Below are 22,224 nucleotides of genomic sequence, written 5' to 3' on the forward strand. Positions count from 1 at the left end.
TTTCGTCTTGCGCGTTTTTCGTCTTACGAGGCATTCGTCTTGTGAGGTACCACTGTAATGCATTTTTCAGCAATTTGCATGCTTTATCCTAGTATGTGCATTTTGGGCACGTTCCTTGGCTGTAGAATGACATTTCTAAATTCAAAGAAGTGTAAATTTTGAGGTATGGCTGTGCTTCAGTTTGCATATTGTTTTGGAACGTCTGAATTTGGTAGGTTTGCCTCTAAATGCAAATTTAATCCCTACCAATACCTGCACCTTTCTCTGAACATTGTCTGTCTGTCACTGCCTCCCCAGCATTTTGTGGCATCTTCTTGCAAATTGGACAGGAGCATTTTCATTGGGAGAAATGAAAGGAAATCTTAACTACGTTCATTCATTGAAACGTCAGCCCTTTGTCCAAAAATCTCCCAGGAAGCTGGGAGCTGGTGCTGTTTCATACAAAGTATATTTTCTGTCCGTGCAAGGATATGTAATATATGAAGTAGCGGATAAAAGGAATTAAATCCACTGGCAAATGTAAGGCATGGCAGCAATTCTTCCAGCCACAAGATTTGCAGGAACTGATGCTATTTATAACTACAGTCAACCAGTTCTCATATTCCTTTCTCCCTGCAAAGGCACACAAAGAGAAGGTACAGGGCAATTTGTGGGTGAATTCGAATAAGTTTCACTCAGAGTCAACTCAGTGAAACTAATGAACATTGAAGCCTTTTCCCTAGGTATTATAGGTGAAGAGTTTCCAAGAGAAGATAAAATACTTTTTATGGATGCAACAACGGCAGCGATAAGGCTACTAGCTCAGGGATGGAAGGAAGAAGAAATACCAACAAAAGAATGACAGATGAAACTGATGGAGTATGTGGAAATGGCAAAACTGACGGGGCAGATCTGAAACCGGGAAGATCAAGTATTTTCCAAAGACTGGAGTAAATTTGTCATTTACTTTAAAGACCACTGTAAACAGTTAAAGTCTTTGGCAGGGATATAAAGACACTTGTAATGTGGAATTGTTTTAATGGTAATTATGGCTATACAATAGTTAAAGGTAAAAGTAAAGGGACCGCTGACCATTAGGTTCAGTCGTGGCCGACTCTGGGCTTGCGGCGCTCATCTCGCTTTACTGGCCGAGGGAGCTGGCGTTTGTCCGCAGCTTCCTGGTCATGTGGCCAGCATGACTAAGCTGCTTCTGGCGAACCAGAGCAACGCATGGAAACGCCGTTTACCTTCTCACCAGAGTGGTACCTATTTATCTATTTACACTTTGATGTGCTTTCGAACTGCTAGGATGGCAGGAGCAGGGACCGAGTAACAGGACCTCACCCCATTGCGGGGATTTGAACTGCCGACCTTCTGATCAGCAAGTCCTAGGCTCTGTCGTTTAACCCACAGCGCCACCCGTGTACCCTTATCTAACAATAGTTAGATAAGGGTAAAAGATGCAGTAAATTTAATCTTAAAGATGGAACCCATGGAAGGAGAGAAGGAGGTCTAAGGGTTCGAAAGAACTCTGTATTTTAATGTTTGAAATCGCTATGTTTTATATATATAATTTTTTTAAAAAAAACTTAATAAAATTACACATACACACACAAATATATATATATAGATACACACACACACACATATGAGAAATTAATGAACATTACCAAGATAGGTCCATTAGTTTCAGTGGGTCGACTCTTGAGTAAAACTTAGTTGAGTCCCGCCCTGTGTGAACAAGCTCAAAACTGCATGCAGAATTATGGGACGTAAACAGCAGGAGCAACTGGGATCAGTAAGATGCTGGATTTTTTCTGTCTTGGATCCCCTAAACTGCTAATACAATGACCATAAGAAGTTCCCCATTTACAGGCTTATGCTGAATGCTCTTCCTATGCCTGTGCTGTGTTTCCTTGAGCCAGTTACCTCTGCCCTGTGTTCATAGTGGGCTCGTAGAAATCAAAATACAGTGGTACCTCGCAAGACGAATGCCTCGTAAGACGAAAAACTCGCAAAACGAAAGAGTTTTTCGTTTTTTGAGTTGCTTCACAAGACGGATTTCCCTATGGGCTTGCTTCGCAAGACGAAAACGTCTTGCAAATTTGTTTCCTTTTTCACTTCGAGGAGCAACTCATAGCACGCGGTGTGGTAGCCTTTTTTGAGGTTTTTGAAGACTTTGGTGATTTTTGAAGCTTTTCCAAAGTCCGTGCTTTGCAAGACGAAAAAATCACAAGACGAAAAAACTCGCGGAACGAATTAATTTCGTCTTGCGAGGCACCACTGTATAAAAATAAAAATACCCCGCACATATAAAGACATAATAAAACGTCAAACATTAAAAACTACCCAATGCAGGGCTGCCTTCATATGTCTTCTAAAAATTGTGTAGTTCTTTATCTCCTTGACATCTGAAGGGAGGGTACCACAGCCGAGAAGACCTTCTGCTTTGTTCCCTGTAAATTCACTTCTTGCACACATACACACACAACACATATGCAGCTGGCTGGCAGAGCCAAACAAATCTGCCGAGAAAAGCTGTTTTTAAAAATGAATGAATAAATAAATAATGTTTGTAGATGTATTCCAAGCAGCGATGAATTCTATTTAGCCTCTAAGGAGAAGAGAATTTTGGTCACACTCCTATTTTATGAAGCAACAAAGAAAAAACAGACTCTGTCGGTTCAAAAGCCCCAGAGAAAGATTTTAGGCTTTCTGTGTAATGTTGAAAAATGGGAGCAATTAGGGATTACACTTAACCCCAAGTACATGGCATTTTAGACTGCTGGTTTGTTTTGTTTCCAGGCAAGCCCTGGAACAAATGGAATTGCCATTAGGGTCAAGGAAGGACTGTTCCTGCCAACCTGCTTTCCCCTTAGACAACTCCCCTCAGTCCAGCCTTGCATGGTCCTTTTCGTTGGCTCTTCCAGAAAGTACTTTCTTTTCCTTCTCGCGTTTAGCTTTAAACCTACATTCTCCAGGAATGTAACAAATGCTCCTCTTTACCTGCACAATCCCTCAGGTCTACGCTTCTCAAGGTTTCTCAAAGTGTGAAGTACACTTCCTTTTGCAGTCGCCTTGGCTTCAGGTCACTTCAAACGTTGAGCAAGAGCCTCCTGTACAAAGCTGTCAATTTACAGATTTGAAAATAAGGGACCAGCAGCCTCAAAAATAAGGGATCAGCAGCCAAAATAAGGGATTTTGGCTTAGCTTATACAGAAATCCGGCACTGAAATCCGGCCATGCTGCTTTGGCTGCCACTGACTGTGTTTTGCAGGGGGTTGGACTAGATGATCCTAAGGGTCTACAACTCCGACCAAAGAAGAGGGGCAGACAAAACTGATGAACAGCGTTGAGATGGCAAAGCTTACAGGCAGAATTAGGAACCAGGAAGAGGACCTCTTTAATAAAGAATGGGGAAAGTTTATAATTTATTTGAAAAGCTATTGTAAAGAGTTACATACATTGGTAGGATTGACAGAAAACTTGTAGTAAAAATTGGAACTATGGAGGGACAAATGATTGTTAAAAATAGAGTTATGAAAGGGATGCAGAGGGGAAAATTACTACATTAAGATGCTGCACTGGTTGGAGGGGATGCTAAGCAGCACGTCGGGGCTGCTGTCATCCTGGCGCGAGGAATTCCATCGGCCCTTCCCCACCTGAGAGGGAGGGAAAGAGACTCTCACGCTACCCGCGAGCCCAGCATGAGGCGGTTGCAGTGCTGCAGCGGCCACTAAAGCGCCGCCCTTCTGCATCCCTCCCCATCCCCTCCTCTTCCTCCTCCCTCAGGCTGCCTCCTCAGCCGCCGCCACCTCCAGCTTCCCCTGGCAGCGGCGGAAGTCTCACAAGACCCCTGGACCCTGGGCAGGAAAGTATGTGCTTCAATGTGTAGCGTATAAATGGCATATGTAAAAATGGAAGCCCATCACAGCAGTCAGAATGCATTCATGTTCAGATTCCCTGCCAAACTCTTGCCTGTCGAGACTTGAAACCTTTCCAGTTGAATCTGTGCATATCTGTGATGACGGCAGCTGTCTGAAAATGGGATATCAAAAGTTGGTTCTTGTAGTCAGCATTCTTCTTTTCCGCAAATAGGTTTCAAGGATTTGTGACTGCATTCGGCGCGATGGCTTTCCTGTGACTGATTCTCTCTGATGGCTTTTTAAAGCTGTCTCTCTGAAAGACACACTTTGATCTTAAAACTGACTGAAGTTATACGTGCTTTCCCTTCAAAGAATTGCTTTTCCTTTTTTAAAAAAATGTGGGTGGTATATACACGCCCAATGGCTTTTATGTGGGCACTGTTAAAAGATATTTAAACCCTTCCTAATGAATAGTGGAATCATATGGGAGGGAAGAGTTTTAAACTTTGGGGAGCAGGTGCTTTCAGACATCACCAAGATGTCACAGGTTCCTGTCAATGCTAGGTGTCAAAACCCTAAGCTGGACAAATTGGGTAGCGGAAGAGGGGGTCATAGTCACAGGCCCCTTCTCACAGACATGACTTGGCCATGCTGGTAATTTCCAGATTCGATTATCACAGTGCAGCCCTTCCAAGTGTATATATTTTCCAGGACCAATCCCAGATTTAGTTGTCCCGGTTTCTGATTTGATCCCGGAATGCCCCTCTTTTCTTGAGGACATCGTATTTTTATCAGAGGAATGTTGGAGGGTATGGAGTTATGTGCTCTATATCCTTGAAGACGACTCAGAAACTTCAGCTGGCCAAAAGTGGAGCAACCAGATTACTGGGGTTCCATTTAAAACTTACATAAACCCTTGTTTTGAAATTGCTGCACTGGGACCGTCCCTGTAAAATAGGGACACTTGGAGGGTCTGTAGCATGTGAAGTAGCCGTAAGAGAATATTGTAAGAACCAATCCTCACTTGGGAGGAACAGATAACTCCTAGGAGTCATATGAGAAGACAGTTGAACCAATTCATCATCAGGGTATCTAAAATTCCGTAGCAAGGAAAGCCCACAACTTTTGTTTGAGCAATGAAAAGAAACAGCAAATCTTTGAAGGGAAAGTAACTATAACTTGGGTCACTTCTAAGGTCAAAAGGTGTGTGGTTTGGATGCCAATGCCATTTTGAATCATTACAGTGGACCAAAATGTGACGGGTGTGGCTTGCCCGGTTTTTGGCATGACAGGCCTAAATTCACAAATTACACTATCTATTTAGCAATGACAATTTTTTTGGTTCCTAAAAATTCCCAGGCAGTGCCAGGCACTCCCTGGCTACTATTATATCATCTAATAGTCATTGTTGCAGTTGTTGCAGTGACAGCAGGATTGTGATTGGCAAGGCTGGAACAAGCATCATATTATCTCTTTTCACAGAGGCAAGCTCTCTCTTTTTCAAAGAGGGCTCAAAGTTGTTGAGCTTTTTTAAGGATTTACCCCAGGAAATAATAAACTGCCACAGGGGCTGGATTAAACTGACTGGAGGGCCGGATTAGGCGCCAGAAACAGACTTTAGACATGCCTCTGTATGCTTTCTTCTTCTTGCAAAGATTTACTCCTTGCTGTCTGCCTCTTGTCATGTTTCTCTGCCTGGCTGGGACAAAAAGAGCAACCAAGAGCCTTAGAACAAGCACCCCCTGAGAATCTCTGCTTCTCTTTGACTTTAACCCTAGTCTAACCAATTCTTTCTAACTGTCTAATAATATGCCTCGGGTACTGCCTAGCTGTAGCACAGATACACATGGAAAAACTATGCCTTATCACAGCACATGCCACATTCAATAAAAATCATGACCTATTATTTCTTGGGGCAAGCAGAAAAGTGAACATCAGGTTCATCGCAGAAATAGCAAGCAGGCAACTATTTAAAATAAAAATGGATTGCCTATCCCAGCATCTCAAAGGGCAAAATCCCCCACCTCTGATTTTCTCCCTTTTTAAAAAAAGAATAGCAGTGTTTGTTTTTATCACAGGATATTTCAGAGATGTTTTTATGTTTAAGTGGCAAACATTACTCTTTGCAACGATTTGAACAAGTTGGCTGGCAGATTCCATGGTAAAGATGTCCATGGACGCTTTAGCATTATTTTGCTCTGATATGAGGAAATGGAGAGGGATGCTAATGCAATGCAGTTTTGCAATAATCAGGGCAGGGCTGTGGTTTCCGGCAGCTCCTCCCTTGTCCTCTCACAGCTTTTAGCTGCCAATGATTATTTTAAATTATACTATAGTCAAAGCGCCTTGTCAGCCAGAGTGCAGGGATACTCTACTGTTAACTGCCACCCACAGGTTATTGTTTCCTCGTCACAGCTTCTCGGAATCACAGAAAATAGATGAGAACAAAAGAGCATTTAGTTCAATCTCTATTAACCGAGACAGGATTCACTAGAGCTGCCACTAAACAGGGTGGGGGATGGAAATGTTTAGTAACGAATATCCTGAATTTGGATTAGATGTCTCTGTCTCTGTTAGAAGCTTAGTTTATAAGCATTTAAAGATCATCATTTGCAACGGCACTTATTAGGAATAAGCATATTAGATTGTGCCTGCTCACTGTTCTTTCCCAAGTAGCTATTCCAGGTGAAGCATATGGTAATTTTCAGTCGGTATAGCACAATGGCTTTTGGCGTGGACTGGTTCTCTCTCTCTCCACCCTAATTTCTACCGTCAGATATTGGAGGAAACGATCCTGCCCTAGAGCAGTGAAGTAGCATGGGGGAGGCATAGGGGCAGTTGCCCCGGGCACAAACTGGTTAGGGAGCACAACATTTCAACACCTGATGCTGACTCAATACAGCTGCATGCTTCCGTCGCTGGGCTCCCTTGAAAACAGCTTCTCTGTGCGAACCAGGAAGTGACCTCTCCAGACAACAGAATGACTCTTCTTTTCTTATTTCTGCAGCTGTGATCACCTGGGTGACACAGACGCCGTTAGGCAGTTTAATGTGCATGTGTACTCCATCCGTTTTCCTTCCTCTGCACAGTCCGGGTCAATGGCAACCCACGCTACGCCACTGCCCTAGAGCAAAAGGTTTGGAATAGACTGCCTGTGGGACCCCTTCCAAATGATTCTCTGTGGTAGGCGTGACTCCCATTTCTACCTTAAGGACCACACTAGGGGCAACCAATGTGGTACCTGGCAGATGCTGCAGACTACATCTCCCATCACCCCTGAAAGATAGTCCTACTAGCTGGGTCTGATGGGAGTTGTATTCCAAAACTCTTGGGAGGGCAGCCTGTCGGCCAACTCACGTGTCTCTGTGGAACTACATAAAGGGCATACCAGTCTCCATGGCACAGAACAGAGGCTGGAAGTTGTCAATGACTCCAGCTCCAACAATTGATTCACAGTTTTAGAAACAAGACCTAGCATTTACGCGGGGGTGGAAAGAGGCAAACAATCCACGTGTAGGAGGTTAAGATTATACCAAAGAGCGCCTTAATCGTTCTATTCTTATCCCTTGCAAAATACAGCACAAGTGGAGAGGGAGATGAGGGTAGGGTGGAAGAAAGGGGGGGTATTGCATTGAATTGTCACAATTGCCTTGTGGGGGAAGCCATATTAGAATTATTTTTAAATCCATGTAGAGGTCTATTTCTTTTTTTAAAAAATTCTTTGTAGGAAGATACAGGAAGCAGCTAGGTGTTTTTTTCCCCTTTTCTTAATTGCGCTCAACATTCATGCCTACCAAGATGTGAATGAGTAACCCAGGCTTTTGTTTTATTATCACTATTAAATAGAAATTCCCTGTCTTAAATATACAGCCTACTTACTTCCAGGTGTATTTGTTTTGGTGCTAGGACACATTGACAGATGCCTTTTATCAAGGACCTGTGTTGGTGTTGTCTATACAGCACTGCATACCCTCCAACATTTCTCCAATGTAAAGAGAGGCATCTTATTTAATAATAATAATGATAATGATCATCATCACCCATCTGAGTAGGTTGCCCCAGCCATGCTGGGTGGCTTCCAACTTTTAAAAAACATAATACAACATGGTGCTGGAGGAGACTCTTGAGAGTCCCATGGACTGCAAGAAGATCAAACCTATCCATTTTTAAGGAAATCAGCCCTGAGTGCTCACTGGGAGGTCAGATCCTGAAGCTGAGGCTCCAATACTTTGGCCACCTCATGAGAAGAGAAGACTCCCTGGAAAAGACCCTGATGTTGGGAAAGATTGAGGGCAGAAGGAGAAGGGGACGACAGAGGACGAGATGGTTGGACAGTGTTCTCGAAGCTACCAGCATGAGTTTGACCAAACTGCGGGAGGCAGTGGAAGACAGGAGTGCCTGGCATGCTCTGGTCCACGGGGTCACGAAGAGTCAGACACAACTAAACGACTAAACAACAACAATTCCACATTTAAAGAAATCCCTATACTGGGTTGCCTTCAGATGTCTTCTAAAGATTGTATAGTTACTTGTCTCCTTGGCTCGAGGGTTGCATAACTCTACAGCCTGCAACATTTCTCTGATGAAAATAGAGATGTCCTAAGGAAAAGCGGGACATTCCAGGATCAAATCAGAAACCAGGATGGCTTCTGTAAATCTGGGGCTGTTCCTAGAAAGTAGGGATACTTGGAGGGTCTGGAATTGACTGGCAGCAGCTGTCCAGGATTTCAGGCAGGGATCTTCTCCACCTGTACCTGGAGAGACCAGGGATTGAATTGGGGATGTTTTGCATGCACAGGACATGATCTGCCACTGAGCTCTACCCAAAGAAGGCTCAGCTTTGGAATATATTTAACCACCACCAACATCCTTGCCTCCCTTCATGGAATTTATGGTGGTCTGCATAATCACCCTGGGAGGTAGTTGTGAAGGACCACCGTACTGCACCCTATGTTCTTGTGGAAATGTTGTGGGTAACAGGAGAGGATATATTGATTAATATCATCCTTCCTAACTCGCACTAGCAAGTTTATTCATGCAGCACAGTGTGTTCCCCTATCACACAGCAGGAAGCTGGTTGCAGACTCGTTAGAATCTCTTAAGATAATAAGCAATCCAATCTGGCTTGCCCAGATTGGAGTATGTTCCTGGTAAGACCCCTTTGATTCCCTCATAAAAGAATAAAGACACAACAGTCTTATTCATAAGCAGTGCTTTTTTCTGGGGGGATGCAGGGGTACGCGTACCCCTAAACATTTTGTGAATCTAAGTTTGGCCTCATTGAGGGGCAGTATTTCCATATGAGTAGGAAAATGAGAGTACCCCTAAGCATTTATTTATTTTTTAGGGGGGGGAAGCACTGTTCAGAAGTAACAAAAAGAAGTTTTACTCACAATCAGGCAGAGCACAGTGTGATCCCTGAAGGCAGGCTTAAGAGTTGATGTTACAAATTTGTACAAATAGGTTTACCCCATATGGGAGATAACCCATAGCCAGCAGTGCAGTCCAGGTGAAGCAGGAAGCAGAAAAAGGAGAAAGGGAAGATGGCCTCGTGACTCGGCCTTTTACCAGGTCTGGAAAGGTCATGCCCACCTACTAGTCACATGCAAAGAAAGGATGCTCCAGCCAGGTGTAACAGGAAGTTCGACTGGATGGACCAACAGCTCCTACATGTCCACTCTAGCAAAACAGGTAATGTTGTACTTGACTGCTCCAGTGGATTACTCCCCAAAGTTCCCACCTATGAGGATGCAGAATTAGGACCCTGTTTCAGATGTTGTAAGCAGAGACTCAGATCGAAAACAGCTGGAATAAATCATCACCATCATCTGCAGCTGCTAGGACTGACCTTGTAAAAGCCGCAGATCCTTCTGTTGTGAGGGTCCTCCCTGGAGGGCAGGGCTAGAAATGTGTTAAATAAATAAAGGGAATTCTTCAAACCTCCACTTTATTTGCATAAGCAGCAAAGAATTTGCATAATATGCAAACAGGTTGGAGGTAGAGGGACTAGAATATGGAAATTTCAGCAGATGCCCTCTTTCCCAGGTTATCTGCAGAGATCAACCTCCCTCCGTCTAAATTAATGTGACATGTTTCACCCACAACACTGATATAAACTATAAATTCCCTTAATGTCCCCCAGGACAGCTGGACGCTTCAGGGTCAATTGGGTGACATGCTGTTATTCTGGCATTTCACCACATCATAGACCCTTGAGAGGAGCTACATCAAAATTTAGTCAGAGGCATTCTGCTTTATTCGCATGGGTAATATGTGAAATACTGATTTTCACAGGATTAAATTGATTCCCCGACACTTTGGGAACCGAACGCAGTCCCTAGAAAGGTCTTTATCAAACTATCCGAAACAATTTGCTTTTGGATTTGGACGAGGTGTAAGCAACGCCATTCCAAACAGTGACACCTAAAGAAAGTGACAGTAACTCGTCCCAGTCTGTAGGCGAGGATTATAATGTGATGGTTCGCAGCAGACTGTCACTCAAAATGAAAATTATATTGGAAATGTTCTCAAGCATGCTGCTGCCTTCTTGGGCATTGCTTTCCTTTCACTGAAGCAAGAAATAGTTGCATGCTCACTTTATGAGACGGGAACCGGCAGGTCATCTCAATATATTATGAAACTGTAAAACAAGCATCCTACCTTTTGTAGCTTTAGTAACTCCATGAAAACATTGAAAAGTCCCGTTAATCAGCTCCTAGAATGATAGCAAGAAAGGCATGTTAGCCATAACCATAGAACCCAGTCGGTAGCTTTATCATTAAATGATACAGCCAACTCTTAGGCTCCGGGAGTTCATCACAGACAGTACAGAAAACATTCCCTCCATTAACTGCTTGTGTAAGAACAGGTACATCCAGGTACATTTTTTTCTAAAAAATGTTTATGGGTACTCTCAATTTCCTAGTCATATTGAAATACATCTCCAGGGCTTTTTTTCAGGCGGAACTCTCAGGAACTCAGTTCCGGCACCTTTCAGGTGGACATCATTGCCATTCTATGAGAATGTTCACGGTGAGATTCGGCACCTTTTTTTCTACACAAATAGCACTGAATTCTACACCTACCTACACACACACACACACACACACACACACACACACACGGGCTTCCTTTTTATTCCACATCCATGATGATTTGGGCGCTTGATTCTAGTGGGGCAGTCACATGTGATCTCACTTTCTAAATCAGGCAGAGGCAAACTCGGCCCTCCAGATGTTTTGGGACTAAAACTCGCATCATCCCTAGCTAACTGGACCAGTGGTCAGGGATGATGGGAGTTGTAGTCCCAAAACATCTGGAGGGCCGAGTTTGCCTATGGCCGTTCTAAGTTATTTGTGTCCACAAAAGTTTTGAGGCAGTCACACTGCTTCACTTCCTGCAGAGCTAGTATTGGTGTGGTGGTTAAGAGTGTTTAACTTGGATCTGGGAGGTAAAGGTAAAGGGACTTCTGACCATTAGGTCCAGTCATGGCTGACTCTGAGGTTGCGGCGCTCATTTCGCTTTATTGGCCGAGGGAGCTGGCATACAGCTTCCGGGTCATGTGGCCAGCATGACTAAGCCACTTCTGGTGAACCACAGCAGCGCACGGAAACGCCGTTTACCTTCCCACCGTAGCGATACCTATTTATCTACTTGCACTTTGACGTGCTTTCGAACTACTAGGTTGGCAGGAGCAGGGACTGAGAAATGGGAGCTCACCCTATCGCGGGGATTCGAACCTCCGACCTTCTGATCGGCAAGTCCTAGGCTCTGTGGTTTAACCCACAGCGCCACCTGCGTCCCATTGGATCTGGTTTCAAATCCCCACTCAGCCATGAAGCTGACCTTGGTCAAGTCAATGCCTCTCAGCCTAACCTACCTCACAGGGTAGATTAAATGGGAATTAAATGCTTTCCCTCCCTTACGTTTTTGTACTTTTAAGAATCTAGGGGTCCCTCAATCCTGCTAAATGCTTCTCTCTTGTGCACGTGTGACGTCGTTTCAGCTTCCTAAGAAATGTCGCTCACCGCCCAAACATCAGAAAGAGAAGGAATGATGTAATCTGGCAGCATTTTATTACTTGCTCGTTTGGCAGCAAGGAAATCTGCATTATGAGAGTTGACAATTAAAAAAGGTCAGCTTGTGAGGCCTGCTATATGAAACGCTCACAGTTAATCGGTTTTGCTTGTACGTTTTTCTGGAACAGCTACCTTTTGATTGCAAAATGTAAGTGGAAAACAAGGAGCCACCAGATCTGAACACAATTATAATCATCACATATAACCTCTCTGGTCTTTCACGGAAACCTTCCTACCTGATAATCAGCACTGGATGGTTTGATCAGACTGTGGCGGCTTTTTGTATACAGGTCCAATAAATTAGCTCTTTATTCTCATTGCTGATATGAGGTGCTTTCATACGGTGGGAACATGTACAGTTGCCGTCTTAGCTGCTTGTTTTGATTGCCTTTTCCTATTTTCAACCATCCTCCGAAAGCATCTCTGTCCTCTGCTGTGCTCTTTTATTTCCTTTCCTTTTGATATGCCTTGCATTGCCTGTGGTGAAATGCTCGCTTGTGCCTTTGTTGCTCTCTCTCATTAGCATAGATGCCCAGCTTGCGCTTGACTTCTGTTTCCCCTAATATACGTTCTGGATGCTTTTGGGGGTGCATTTGCCCTCTAAATGTGAGAATTGCAGAACGAGGAATTCCCCCCCCCCCCCGATTGCTGCAGAATGATCCGTAAGGCCCAGAAAATGCCTATAGGTTTGGCCAAGGTACAAGGCCATCAGCAGCAGCAAGGCGTGTTTGGGAAATAGCAGCATGGAATGAACAGTGTCTGCTTATTTTCTTCTTCTTTAATTTTATTTTAACCAAGTAATAATCACAAAAGCGGGTGGCGCTGTGGGTTAAACCACAGAGCCTAGGACTTGCCAATCAGAAGGTCGGCGGTTCAAATCCCCGCGATGGGGTGAGCTCCCATTTCTCAGTCCCTGCTCCTGCCAACCTAGCAGTTCGAAAGCACATCAAAATACAAGTAGATAAATAGGTACTGCTTCGGTGGGAAGGTAAACGGCGTTTCCGTGCGCTGCTCTGGTTTGCCAGAAGTGGCTTAGTTAGTCATGCTGGCCACATGATCCGGAAGCTGTATACCGGCTCCCTCAGCCAATAAAGTGAGATGAGCGCCGCAACCCCAGAGTCGGCCACGACTGGACCTAACGGTCAGGGGTCCCTTTAGCTTTAATAATAATAAAAAACAAAAAAAGGTGCACCCCACCACTGAGACCATTCGATTGTTACTATCCAACCTCCCAAAATTTCAACACCTTTTGCAATGGTTTGACCCCTTTCTGTTTTAACAGTACAAATTCTACAAACGCCTTCCATATCTCCTCAAAACCATTTCTCCAGCATACTCCCTGTCTTACCTTAATGGCACATGTTAATTTATCATTAATAGCTATATCCCACACCTCTTTATACCATTCTTCCATTTTATATTCTGCTTGCCCCTTCCACTTCCTAGCTATCATAATTCGTGCAGCTGTCAATAAATTTGTAAGCAAGTCCTTCATAGCCCGTGAACCTTCCACCCCAATGTAAGTTGATAATAATGCTACTTCTGGACTTTTGGTTGGCTGTAACCCAGTGATTTCTGTTATCGCCTTGAATACCCAGTTAGAGGTGGAGGGGTTATAACCATGCCAATAGGTGTGGGAACAAGGAGGGTATTGGTCTGCAACTGATATCATAAAGACCTTGAAACCTGCATATGCAGATTATATAGCTTTGTTCCCCTCACAATTGTCCTCCTTTGAAGAGAGAAGCTCAGAGGTGGAAGGTCCCAGGTTTCTTAGATAACAGCTCTCACCTGCTAACTTCGCTATCTGAGGCAGGTGAGACCAATGAGAGTGAACAGAAGTGTTACCTGGGGAAACAGGACATTATATACAGAGGTTTTAAATAAAGGTTGGGTGAACTGTGGCAAGGAATTCTGGAAATACATTTCAAAGTCTTGCGTAGCACACTTCAAGGCTGCTTTTTACTGCCATGGATGAGCAGAACATGCCAGAATGGGAGACTTTGGACTTTTGCCAAAAACCATGTTATCCCCCACCCCCAGTAATGGCTCATGAACCAGCAGCATAATTTGACCACACCATACTGTGAGTTTCCCCACTGCTATGCTGCATTATTGGCTGCCACTGGTCAGGGCAAGGAAACTCGCATCAGGGTCATGTCATGTTACGGGGTTCAAGGAGCATGAGATATTTGTGGGATGTTTTCAGCAGCAGCCTCAAGTGACCCACTCTGTCTGATTGTGCTCATCAATGGCAGCTACTGTAGGTGCCTTTGGAAAACCACAGCAGCTCTGCGGCGTACTTTGTATGCAAAAGGCAGGTTTATTCCCTGGCCTCTCCAGGTAGGGTTGAGAACCATCAAGGAGGACTGCAGCCATCTTCAAAGAAGATGGTACTGAATTGGGTGAGCCAATAGTCTGACTTGATACATGACACCTTCCCATGCTTTCCATAAAATCTTGTTTGAACATTATACACTCTTTATACAATGGCATGAATCATGTCCCCAGACAGGTATTGTTAGTATTAGTATATTAGCATTAGTATTTAAATTTGTATACCAACCTTCATCCATAAATCTCAGGGCAATTCACAACATAAAACTGCTGCTTACAAAGCAGACAGAATCTAATAATTGAGCCATTTTCTTCCCTAAACAAGGATCTAACCTGAGTATTAACTTGGGACTCAGCTATACAGCTGCAAAGATAACATTTTAAGTGTGTTTTCAGTGCATTCTACAAATGTGACACTGGATGGCGCTGGTGGGCTAATGACAAATTCCATATATATTTCAAAACATTTTTTAAAAAAGCATTTTCACAGTGGTTTTTTATATGTGTGTGTAGATTTAGCCTTGCAGAAACAACATCACTCAACATTTTTACCTTTAAACTTCCAACAGGATGGGATTGTAGTCTGGGAAATAATTTATTTTAAAGCTGCTTAGCCCATTTTTCTAAACTCACTTGTGCGTTTTCTCCTTTTTTCTTTTTAAAAAATTCTATTTTCTGCCATTGCTTCTGCAGCCCTGTATTTCAGATGACAGCTTTTGGCCTATTCCCCCCAGACTTCATTATTCTAAAAGGGAAAAGAGAAACATTTGCTTGCTTCTCCTTGGCATGTGCCGCGAAACGTGTGGGCCGAGCTGCGTTTGCAGACAAAGAGAACATACTTAAGCAGGGTAATTGAGCAGATCAGTACAATGATGATATTGGAAGATATTAAACTGGGAGGCTGACGTTACAGTATGTGCCTTTGTAAACAAAATTAGTGAGCTATTTAAAATGGCATCATTAACATAACTGTCAGGAAAAGGAAATTCTCAAGAGCTCAGAGCTTTTAAAAGCCCTGGCTGTAAAAATACTTAGGGTTTCTGTGGAAAGATGCTGTTTAAAATCAAGCAGGGGAGAACATTTAAAAAAACCCAATAACTGCATGAGTAAGAATGATGAGACAAGGACGTTTTAAGGTTTTCCTGTCAAAACACTTGGGAAACAAACGAAGGCATGAATTATTGGGGGGGGGGATCACTAAGAAAAGCATACAATCTCTGCTAAATACTCTCATTGGTTCCTTCTTCCAAAAGAATAACAATAGAAGATGGTTTTATCGAGGGATTTAGGGAAATGATAGGAGCATCACAATACAAATCTAGATGGCTCTCCCCTCATCTCCATTTAGGGATTTGAAAAAAAATAAATTATGCACCTTTTCAGCATCTGTTCCTGAGCACGAGCCAACCTGTGCTTAATAATGATTATATACGCTGAGACAACCTTATGTTGGGATTTCAATGAGACAGTGAGGGGTTGCCTCCAGGTTGTCAGTATTTCGTGGTTCAATCACCATACTGGTAATGTAGGTTTCTGCAACTAAAGTAGATGAAAGTGTTCTATTGATCTAGTGCTCTATCAGTTTGAAGGTGCTTTAAATGTATAGTAGTAGTACCTAAGGAGAAAACCTGAAGCAGCGATGCAGTTTAGGTAATGTTAGCCTCTGGGATGAATGACCTTACAGGGACTGCCCACTTTAGATGGCAATGTGTATTAAAATGGCATTAAGCCACCCGTGCTGTGTTTGGGATGCCTTCTGTTCATTCTGCTAAACTGGGTTCTAGAGTCCTACAGGCTGAAATGAATAGGACCACCTCTTCCCATAAGAACCGCCCCCAACCTTGTTATGATCATCTTAGGTCCTTTTTGGTGTGCTTCCGCCACAAGACGTCCAGAGGGTGGCAATGCAAGAACAGGGCCTTTTCTGTGATGGCTCCCCACTTGTGGAATGCTCTCTCCAAGGAGGTTCACCAGGCACATGTTACATATCTTTAGGTGCCGGGCAAGAACATTCCTCTTCTCCCAGGGCTTTGGCTAAATAAATGATCTGTGGCCTTTTAAATTCTGGGTGGGTATTGTTTTTGCTTGTTACTTTGTTGTTCCTTTTTGTGATTTTATACTGTAAACTGCCCTGTGATGCTCAGATGAAAGGGCGGTATAGAGATTTAATAAATAAAATACCAGTGATAATAGCATCTTTAGATACACTAAAGGTCATCTCTTCAAAATGGCAGCCAGGTCCAGACCCTCCAAGTATCCCTATTTTCCAGGAACAGTCCTAGATTTACAGAAGCCATCCTGGTTTCTAATTTGACCCTGGAATGTCCCGCTTTTCCTTAGGACATCTCTATTTTCAAAGGAGTTATGTGACCCCCCGAGCCAAGGAGATAAGTAAATACACAACCTTTAGAAGATAGCTGAAGGCAGCCCTGTATAGGGAAGTTTTTTCTATCTTTAATGTTTTATTATGTTTTTATATCTGTTGGAAGCCTCCCAGAGTGGCTGGGGCAACCCAGTCAGTTGGGCAGAGTATATAATAATAATAATAATAATAATAATAATAATAATAATAATATCATCATCATTACGGAATAGGACGTTCCTATTTTCATCAGGACGTGGGTGGCGCTGTGGGTTAAACCACAGAGCCTAGGGCTTGCCGATCAGAAGGTCGGCGGTTCAGATCCCCACAATGGGGTGAGCTCCCGTTGCTCGGTCCCTGCTCCTGCCAACCTAGCAGTTCTAAAGCATGCCAAAGTGCAAGTAGATAAATAGGTACCGCTCCGGCAGGAAGGTAAACACCATTACCATGCACTGCTCTGGTTCGCCAGAAGCGGCTTAGTCATGCTGGCCACATGGCCTGGAAGCTGTAGGCCGGCTCCCTCGGCCAATAAAGCGAGATGAGCGCCGCAACCCCAGAGTCGGTCACGACTGGACCTAATGGTCAGGGGTCCCTTTACCTTTCTTTTCATCGGAGAAATGTTGGAGGGTATGCAAGTCCCATTTTGCTAAGTCCATTGCCTGCAATCAGCTTGAGATCAGTCAAGATGTTGGCATCATGGTATACTGTCATTGGCAATGACAAACGCCATGGCGTTGTTTGAATTAGAAAACCAGCACATGATAACCGTAAATGCTAGGGCAGATGTGCTATCCTTACTTACCATTTCACATCCCCCAGTAGATTCCTTCTTCACTTGTAGCAGTCTGTTGGCTGATTCTTTCAGAGCCCCCAGAGACCATGTGCCGGGGGATATTTTGGCATTAAGCTGTTCTTTGAGTAGGCGAGTCTAAAAGGGAAAACAGATGCCACTATTAAAAATGAAAAAGTGATGTGGTTATTTTTGGCCAAGATAGTTGCTATTGCCAGACTAGGTAGCTTTCCTCTCCTCCTCGAGCCAAAAATATGTGCTGTAAAACAGCAACTTTGACGTCGCTGCTGTTTACAAAAAACTTACGAATCACGACCAAATCCCCCACCACCTGCACACCTATTTTAAACTGTGTTTAAAATATGCTCGGATTCATCAGTTTTAATGTCAGTAACTTCCTAAGAAAATGTTGTTCCTCCTAACAGGTGTGAAATGTGCAAAATGTATCTCTCAGGGGGGAAGAGGAAAATTGAGAGAGAGACTAATTTGCAGTTAATTTATTTTACAGTAGTCTCTGTAAACCCAATGACCACATTTTATCCTGTGTCGGCTTGCAACCAATGAGCTGCTCCGAAGCAAATAGGCTTTGCATAGTTAAACTGCGATCATTTGCATATCCTGCACGTTAGACTGTGCCTTTTTCCTCTGTCCCTTCTGATTTACAGAAAAATGCAGAGGAAACCACAACAGACCCAAAAATATTTCAGGGAGCAAAGGACTTGGTAGGGGGAGGATTCTTAAAAGAGTGGCAGTCTGTGTTGGCGGAGGGGGAACAACAATCTCCCACTGCCTGCAGCCTTCCTTGCGAACAAGCCTCTATAAATTGTTTTGTGGTCCAGCAATTTATCCTTAGGTGTGGCCATTGCATGCGCAATGTTTAGTTCTTTGTGGGCTACAAAACAAGCAGATCCACAGATACCAGGCTCCCTGATTGGTTGTCCTGGGACCTGGGACCGTGGGTCCCATCAGGGAAGAATTTTGGAACAGAAGCCCACTTAGCAGAATGAGCTGCAGGGCCCCAGAATAAAATAAAATGCAACAGGACTGGCTTGCTACATTTTGATGCACATGCAGCATTCAAGAATTTTCTGCGTTTCTGTCAAGACAATCTCTCTCTCTTTCTGCCTTATCTACAATGTCCATTGCATCATCATCATCATTATTATTATTATTTTCAGGGTAGCCATACTTCTTCATTTCCAGTATGTGCATGTCCCTGGAGGAGACTGATCATCTAGATCCATTTCAATCTGGTTTCAGGCCTGTTTAGGATGAGGGTGAACTGATGAAGCTTAATCCAGACAAGACAGAAGTCAGAAAGCAGAACAGAGAATGAGGGATTCAGCCTGTAGCTTCCTACTGAAATCTTGTAACTTTTTATACTTCAAATGTTCAATTTTGAAAAAGCTTTTTTAAAAAGCGTTTTTAAAAATACATTGAATTTTCCATAAGGCTCATCATTGCCATCTAGTGGCACATTGTATACTGCACTTGAAATACACATAAAGCATCGCTGAGTCCAAAGCGTAATTCTTAAACAACAACAGGAGGGTAGCAAAATAACATCGCCTGTAGGACAACATGCAGATTACCTATTAAAATGATGATTCCCCTCGTTTCTGATAGAGATGACCTCCAATTTCAGCTTAAAAGAAACCACAAAAAATCTCGAGATGCATCACTTAGCTTCCAATTTACACCTATAAAACATTGCACAGAAGTTCTAAAACCCTCCACTGTGCACTAATGACTTTCTCCTGTGAAGGGAAAATATTCAAAGAAGACTGCAGGCTTCTTGAAGGCTCAGGAGCAGGGAAGGGTGGGGGGTGAGAGGGAGGAAGCTTCTCAAGTTTGGCACACTTTGAAATAAATTGTGCAATGCTATCTGCTATACTTCAATGGGATGATGATATGATCTCCACTGATGCCAAACAGGACCAGCAAATGTCCCTGATGGTTAAACTACAATCTATCGAGTTTTATCAAAGGGAAGCACTTCGTTTATTATCTGTGCTTCAGAACGAGGTCAATGTTATTTCCATAATGCAAAGTGTTACCATTTGCATCTGGAAACAGTCTGGAAGGATAGGAATTCTCTTCTTTGGAGAGCTCCAGCTTCCCATAAAAGCATATCTTTGGGGATTTTGCCATCTTCCATGCCGTGGGCATGACGAAGTCAGCACAGACATCACTGAGACAGGCATGCAAACATAGGCAATGTGTTTGTCTGAAACACTGTCCTGCTATGTGATACCCAAAATCTTCCTGGAAGGCACTGAGGCATTGCTCCTGGTGGTTTTAGTCGCCCACAACTGCCAGGCTGCTGCCAGCGCCTCCCGGCTGGTTGCCAGAAACGTACAAAGACAAGGAAATGATTCTTATCGTCCGCTTTTTATTCAATATTTACAGAGAGAGGCTATAGAACCCAGCCTCTTGGATAATGGCGTTGTCCCGAGCAAATCTCCAGCCTCCATCTCTCCTATTTCCTCATTCATCAATCTCATTGTCTCTCCTGCTAAGTGCCCTCTGCCTTTGAGCTCTTTGCTCTTCTACTTTCAAGGCTCACCAGGTTCTGGGATAGGTGGGAATCTGGAATGCTTTCTAAAGACACTGTGTCCATCAGCTGTCACCTCCCTGGTGCTTCTTCCTTCTCTCCCATTATTTCCCAACTTTCCCCCTCATCTTCCTCTGAGCTGCGATCTCCCGCAGACCCCTGTTATAGATCTAAACTGTCCTCCTCCTCCCTGGAAGGGTCAAGCTGGGAAGGTGGTCTCCACCATTCCTCCTCTGCCCAGTCCTTGACAACGACTCACTTCCATAAAGCAGCAGGCTCAACACACAAGCCTGGTAGACCTTCGTCTACCAGCATCACATTCTCCCATACCCTTTTGGAGACGTGAGCCATGGCCATAGCTGCCTTGCCAACATACCTGCCCTGCTCAGCATCGATATAAAGGCTGCTGGTTATGGCGGAAGCCAGTTAGGCAATATTGCCTCCCACCATGACTATGTCATTTTCCTTTTTCAAGCCATATATTCTATCACAGGATTCTGGGGGGAAAACAGCTCAGGATCCTGTGACTAGATTAATAACAGATAATTGGTTTCATATTAATTATATGGCAGCATTGCTTGCCACAGGAGCTAGAAAATGACATGCAAGTGTTTTAACAGTAGTTTGAACTGAATTGATTAAGATGCAGCAAATGTGGATTTTAATGGTGGTTGATTTTTGTGAATATAGTTAACGCGTTACTTTTGACTGCGTATATATGATGGAATTGGATGAAGTGAGAGGTTTCACAAAGGTCTTGGGCAATATGCAATAGCATTTTACTTACTTATAGATGTAAAACAAGCCATGCCTTCTTCCCTTTCCATTTAACTCACAGTTCAATACTGGAAAACGCCTCAATTTTTACTCTAATTTATTTGTGGCCTTGCATTATGACCTAGTTAAAGAATCTGGTCTAACCTCTGCCTCAAGGCAAAATACTACTCCTATTAACCTACATACACACCATATGGTGGTCTTGAGATTAACCCCTCAACAGCCAGATGGCAATGTCTCACAAGCAGAAATCAGAATGAAATAGAACAAGCTGTGCTAGACGCTCAAGAATGGCTTAATGCACCAATCTAGACATCTCCAGAAACAGGAACAAGTCACATCCCAACAAGAGAAAGCAAAACATGCTCCCCACTGCTCCAAACTTTGCAGTAACTATTAGAAACCAATGTTTTCTAATCCGGGCGAAATGTTATTCTCAGCCTTCAAAATGGCAACCTTCCATTCCTTAATCTTCAACATGGAAAGACTGTGGTTCAGCAGTAGAGCATCTATTTTGCAGGTAGAACATCCGTGGTTCAATCTTCAGGCATCTGAAATCAGGAGGAGCCATTGCCTGTCAGTACAAAGACCTACATTGGCTCCCAGTACATTTCCGAGCACAATTCAAAGTGTTGGTGCTGACCTTTAAAGCCCGAAACGGCCTTGGTCCAGTATATCTGAAGGAGCGTCTCCTCCCCCATCGTTCTGCCCGGACACTGAGGTCCAGCTCCGAGGGCCTTCTGGCAGTTCCCTCACTGCGAGAAGCAAAGCTACAGGGAACCAGGCAGAGGGCCTTCTCGGTAGTGGCGCCCGCCCTGTGGAATGCCCTTCCATCAGATGTCAAAGCGATAAACATCTACCTGACATTCAGAAGACATCTGAAGGCAGCCCTGTTCAGGGAAGTTTTTAATATGTGACATTTTAGTGTATCTTTCATCATTGTTGGAAGCCGCCCAGAGTGGCTGGGGAAACCCAGCCAGATGGGCGGGGTACAAATAATAAATTATTATTATTATTACAGACAGTACCGAGCAAGATGGACCAATGGTTTATGGCAGGCAGCTTCTTATGTGAAGGAGAATCCTCAAATGTGAAGCCAACTTGAATGTCATGGACTGGTTGGATACAGATGAATGGTAGGAGGAACCGGCTGGGGACCCCCAAGGGAAGAAGGCTCAGAGCCTTGGTGGTGGGAGGACAATAAGAGGTCAGAGGGAGAAGACTGGGAAGAGGATGTGTCAGAAGCTGAAGAGGTAACAGGGCTTAAGTGAGCTGGGAGAATCTGTGGCAGAGAGAAGTTCAGAATCAGAGGCAGAAGCTGAAGCAAGGAGGGTGGGAGGAGAGAAACCAAGAGGCAGAGATGAGTCAGGCTGGTGAAGATTCACAGGTGTCTTCCCTTACTGTTGTGACAAGCTCCCCTCTCCCTTTGTTTCCCAGAACCAGAAGAGGCATGAAAAGGATGGAGGAGAGGTTAGCTTCGT

At 43.8% G+C, this 22,224-nt stretch overlaps 1 protein-coding gene across 2 annotated transcripts in view; it reads right to left on the minus strand.

Moving 5' to 3' along the window:
- Nucleotides 1-90: 90 nt before the first annotated feature.
- Nucleotides 91-22,224, minus strand: part of LOC310826576 (uncharacterized protein) — a 56,800-nt gene continuing 34,666 nt past the window's right edge. The window contains exons 4-6 of one of the 2 annotated variants that reach the window (XM_083701694.1): nt 17,425-17,550; nt 10,506-10,560; nt 91-612 (exon numbers count right to left, since the gene is read on the minus strand). In XM_083701694.1, the coding sequence (XP_083557820.1) occupies nt 437-612; nt 10,506-10,560; nt 17,425-17,550 (357 nt within the window). In that variant the 3' untranslated portion in view covers nt 91-436. Of the gene's footprint in view, nt 613-9,262; nt 9,734-10,505; nt 10,561-17,424; nt 17,551-22,224 lie in introns of those variants that run through there. The other variant, XM_083701695.1, reaches the window with a different exon arrangement.

Source organism: Podarcis gaigeae (genome assembly GCF_964106915.1).
Source record: "Podarcis gaigeae genome assembly, chromosome: 10".
NCBI lineage: Eukaryota > Metazoa > Chordata > Lepidosauria > Squamata > Lacertidae > Podarcis > Podarcis gaigeae.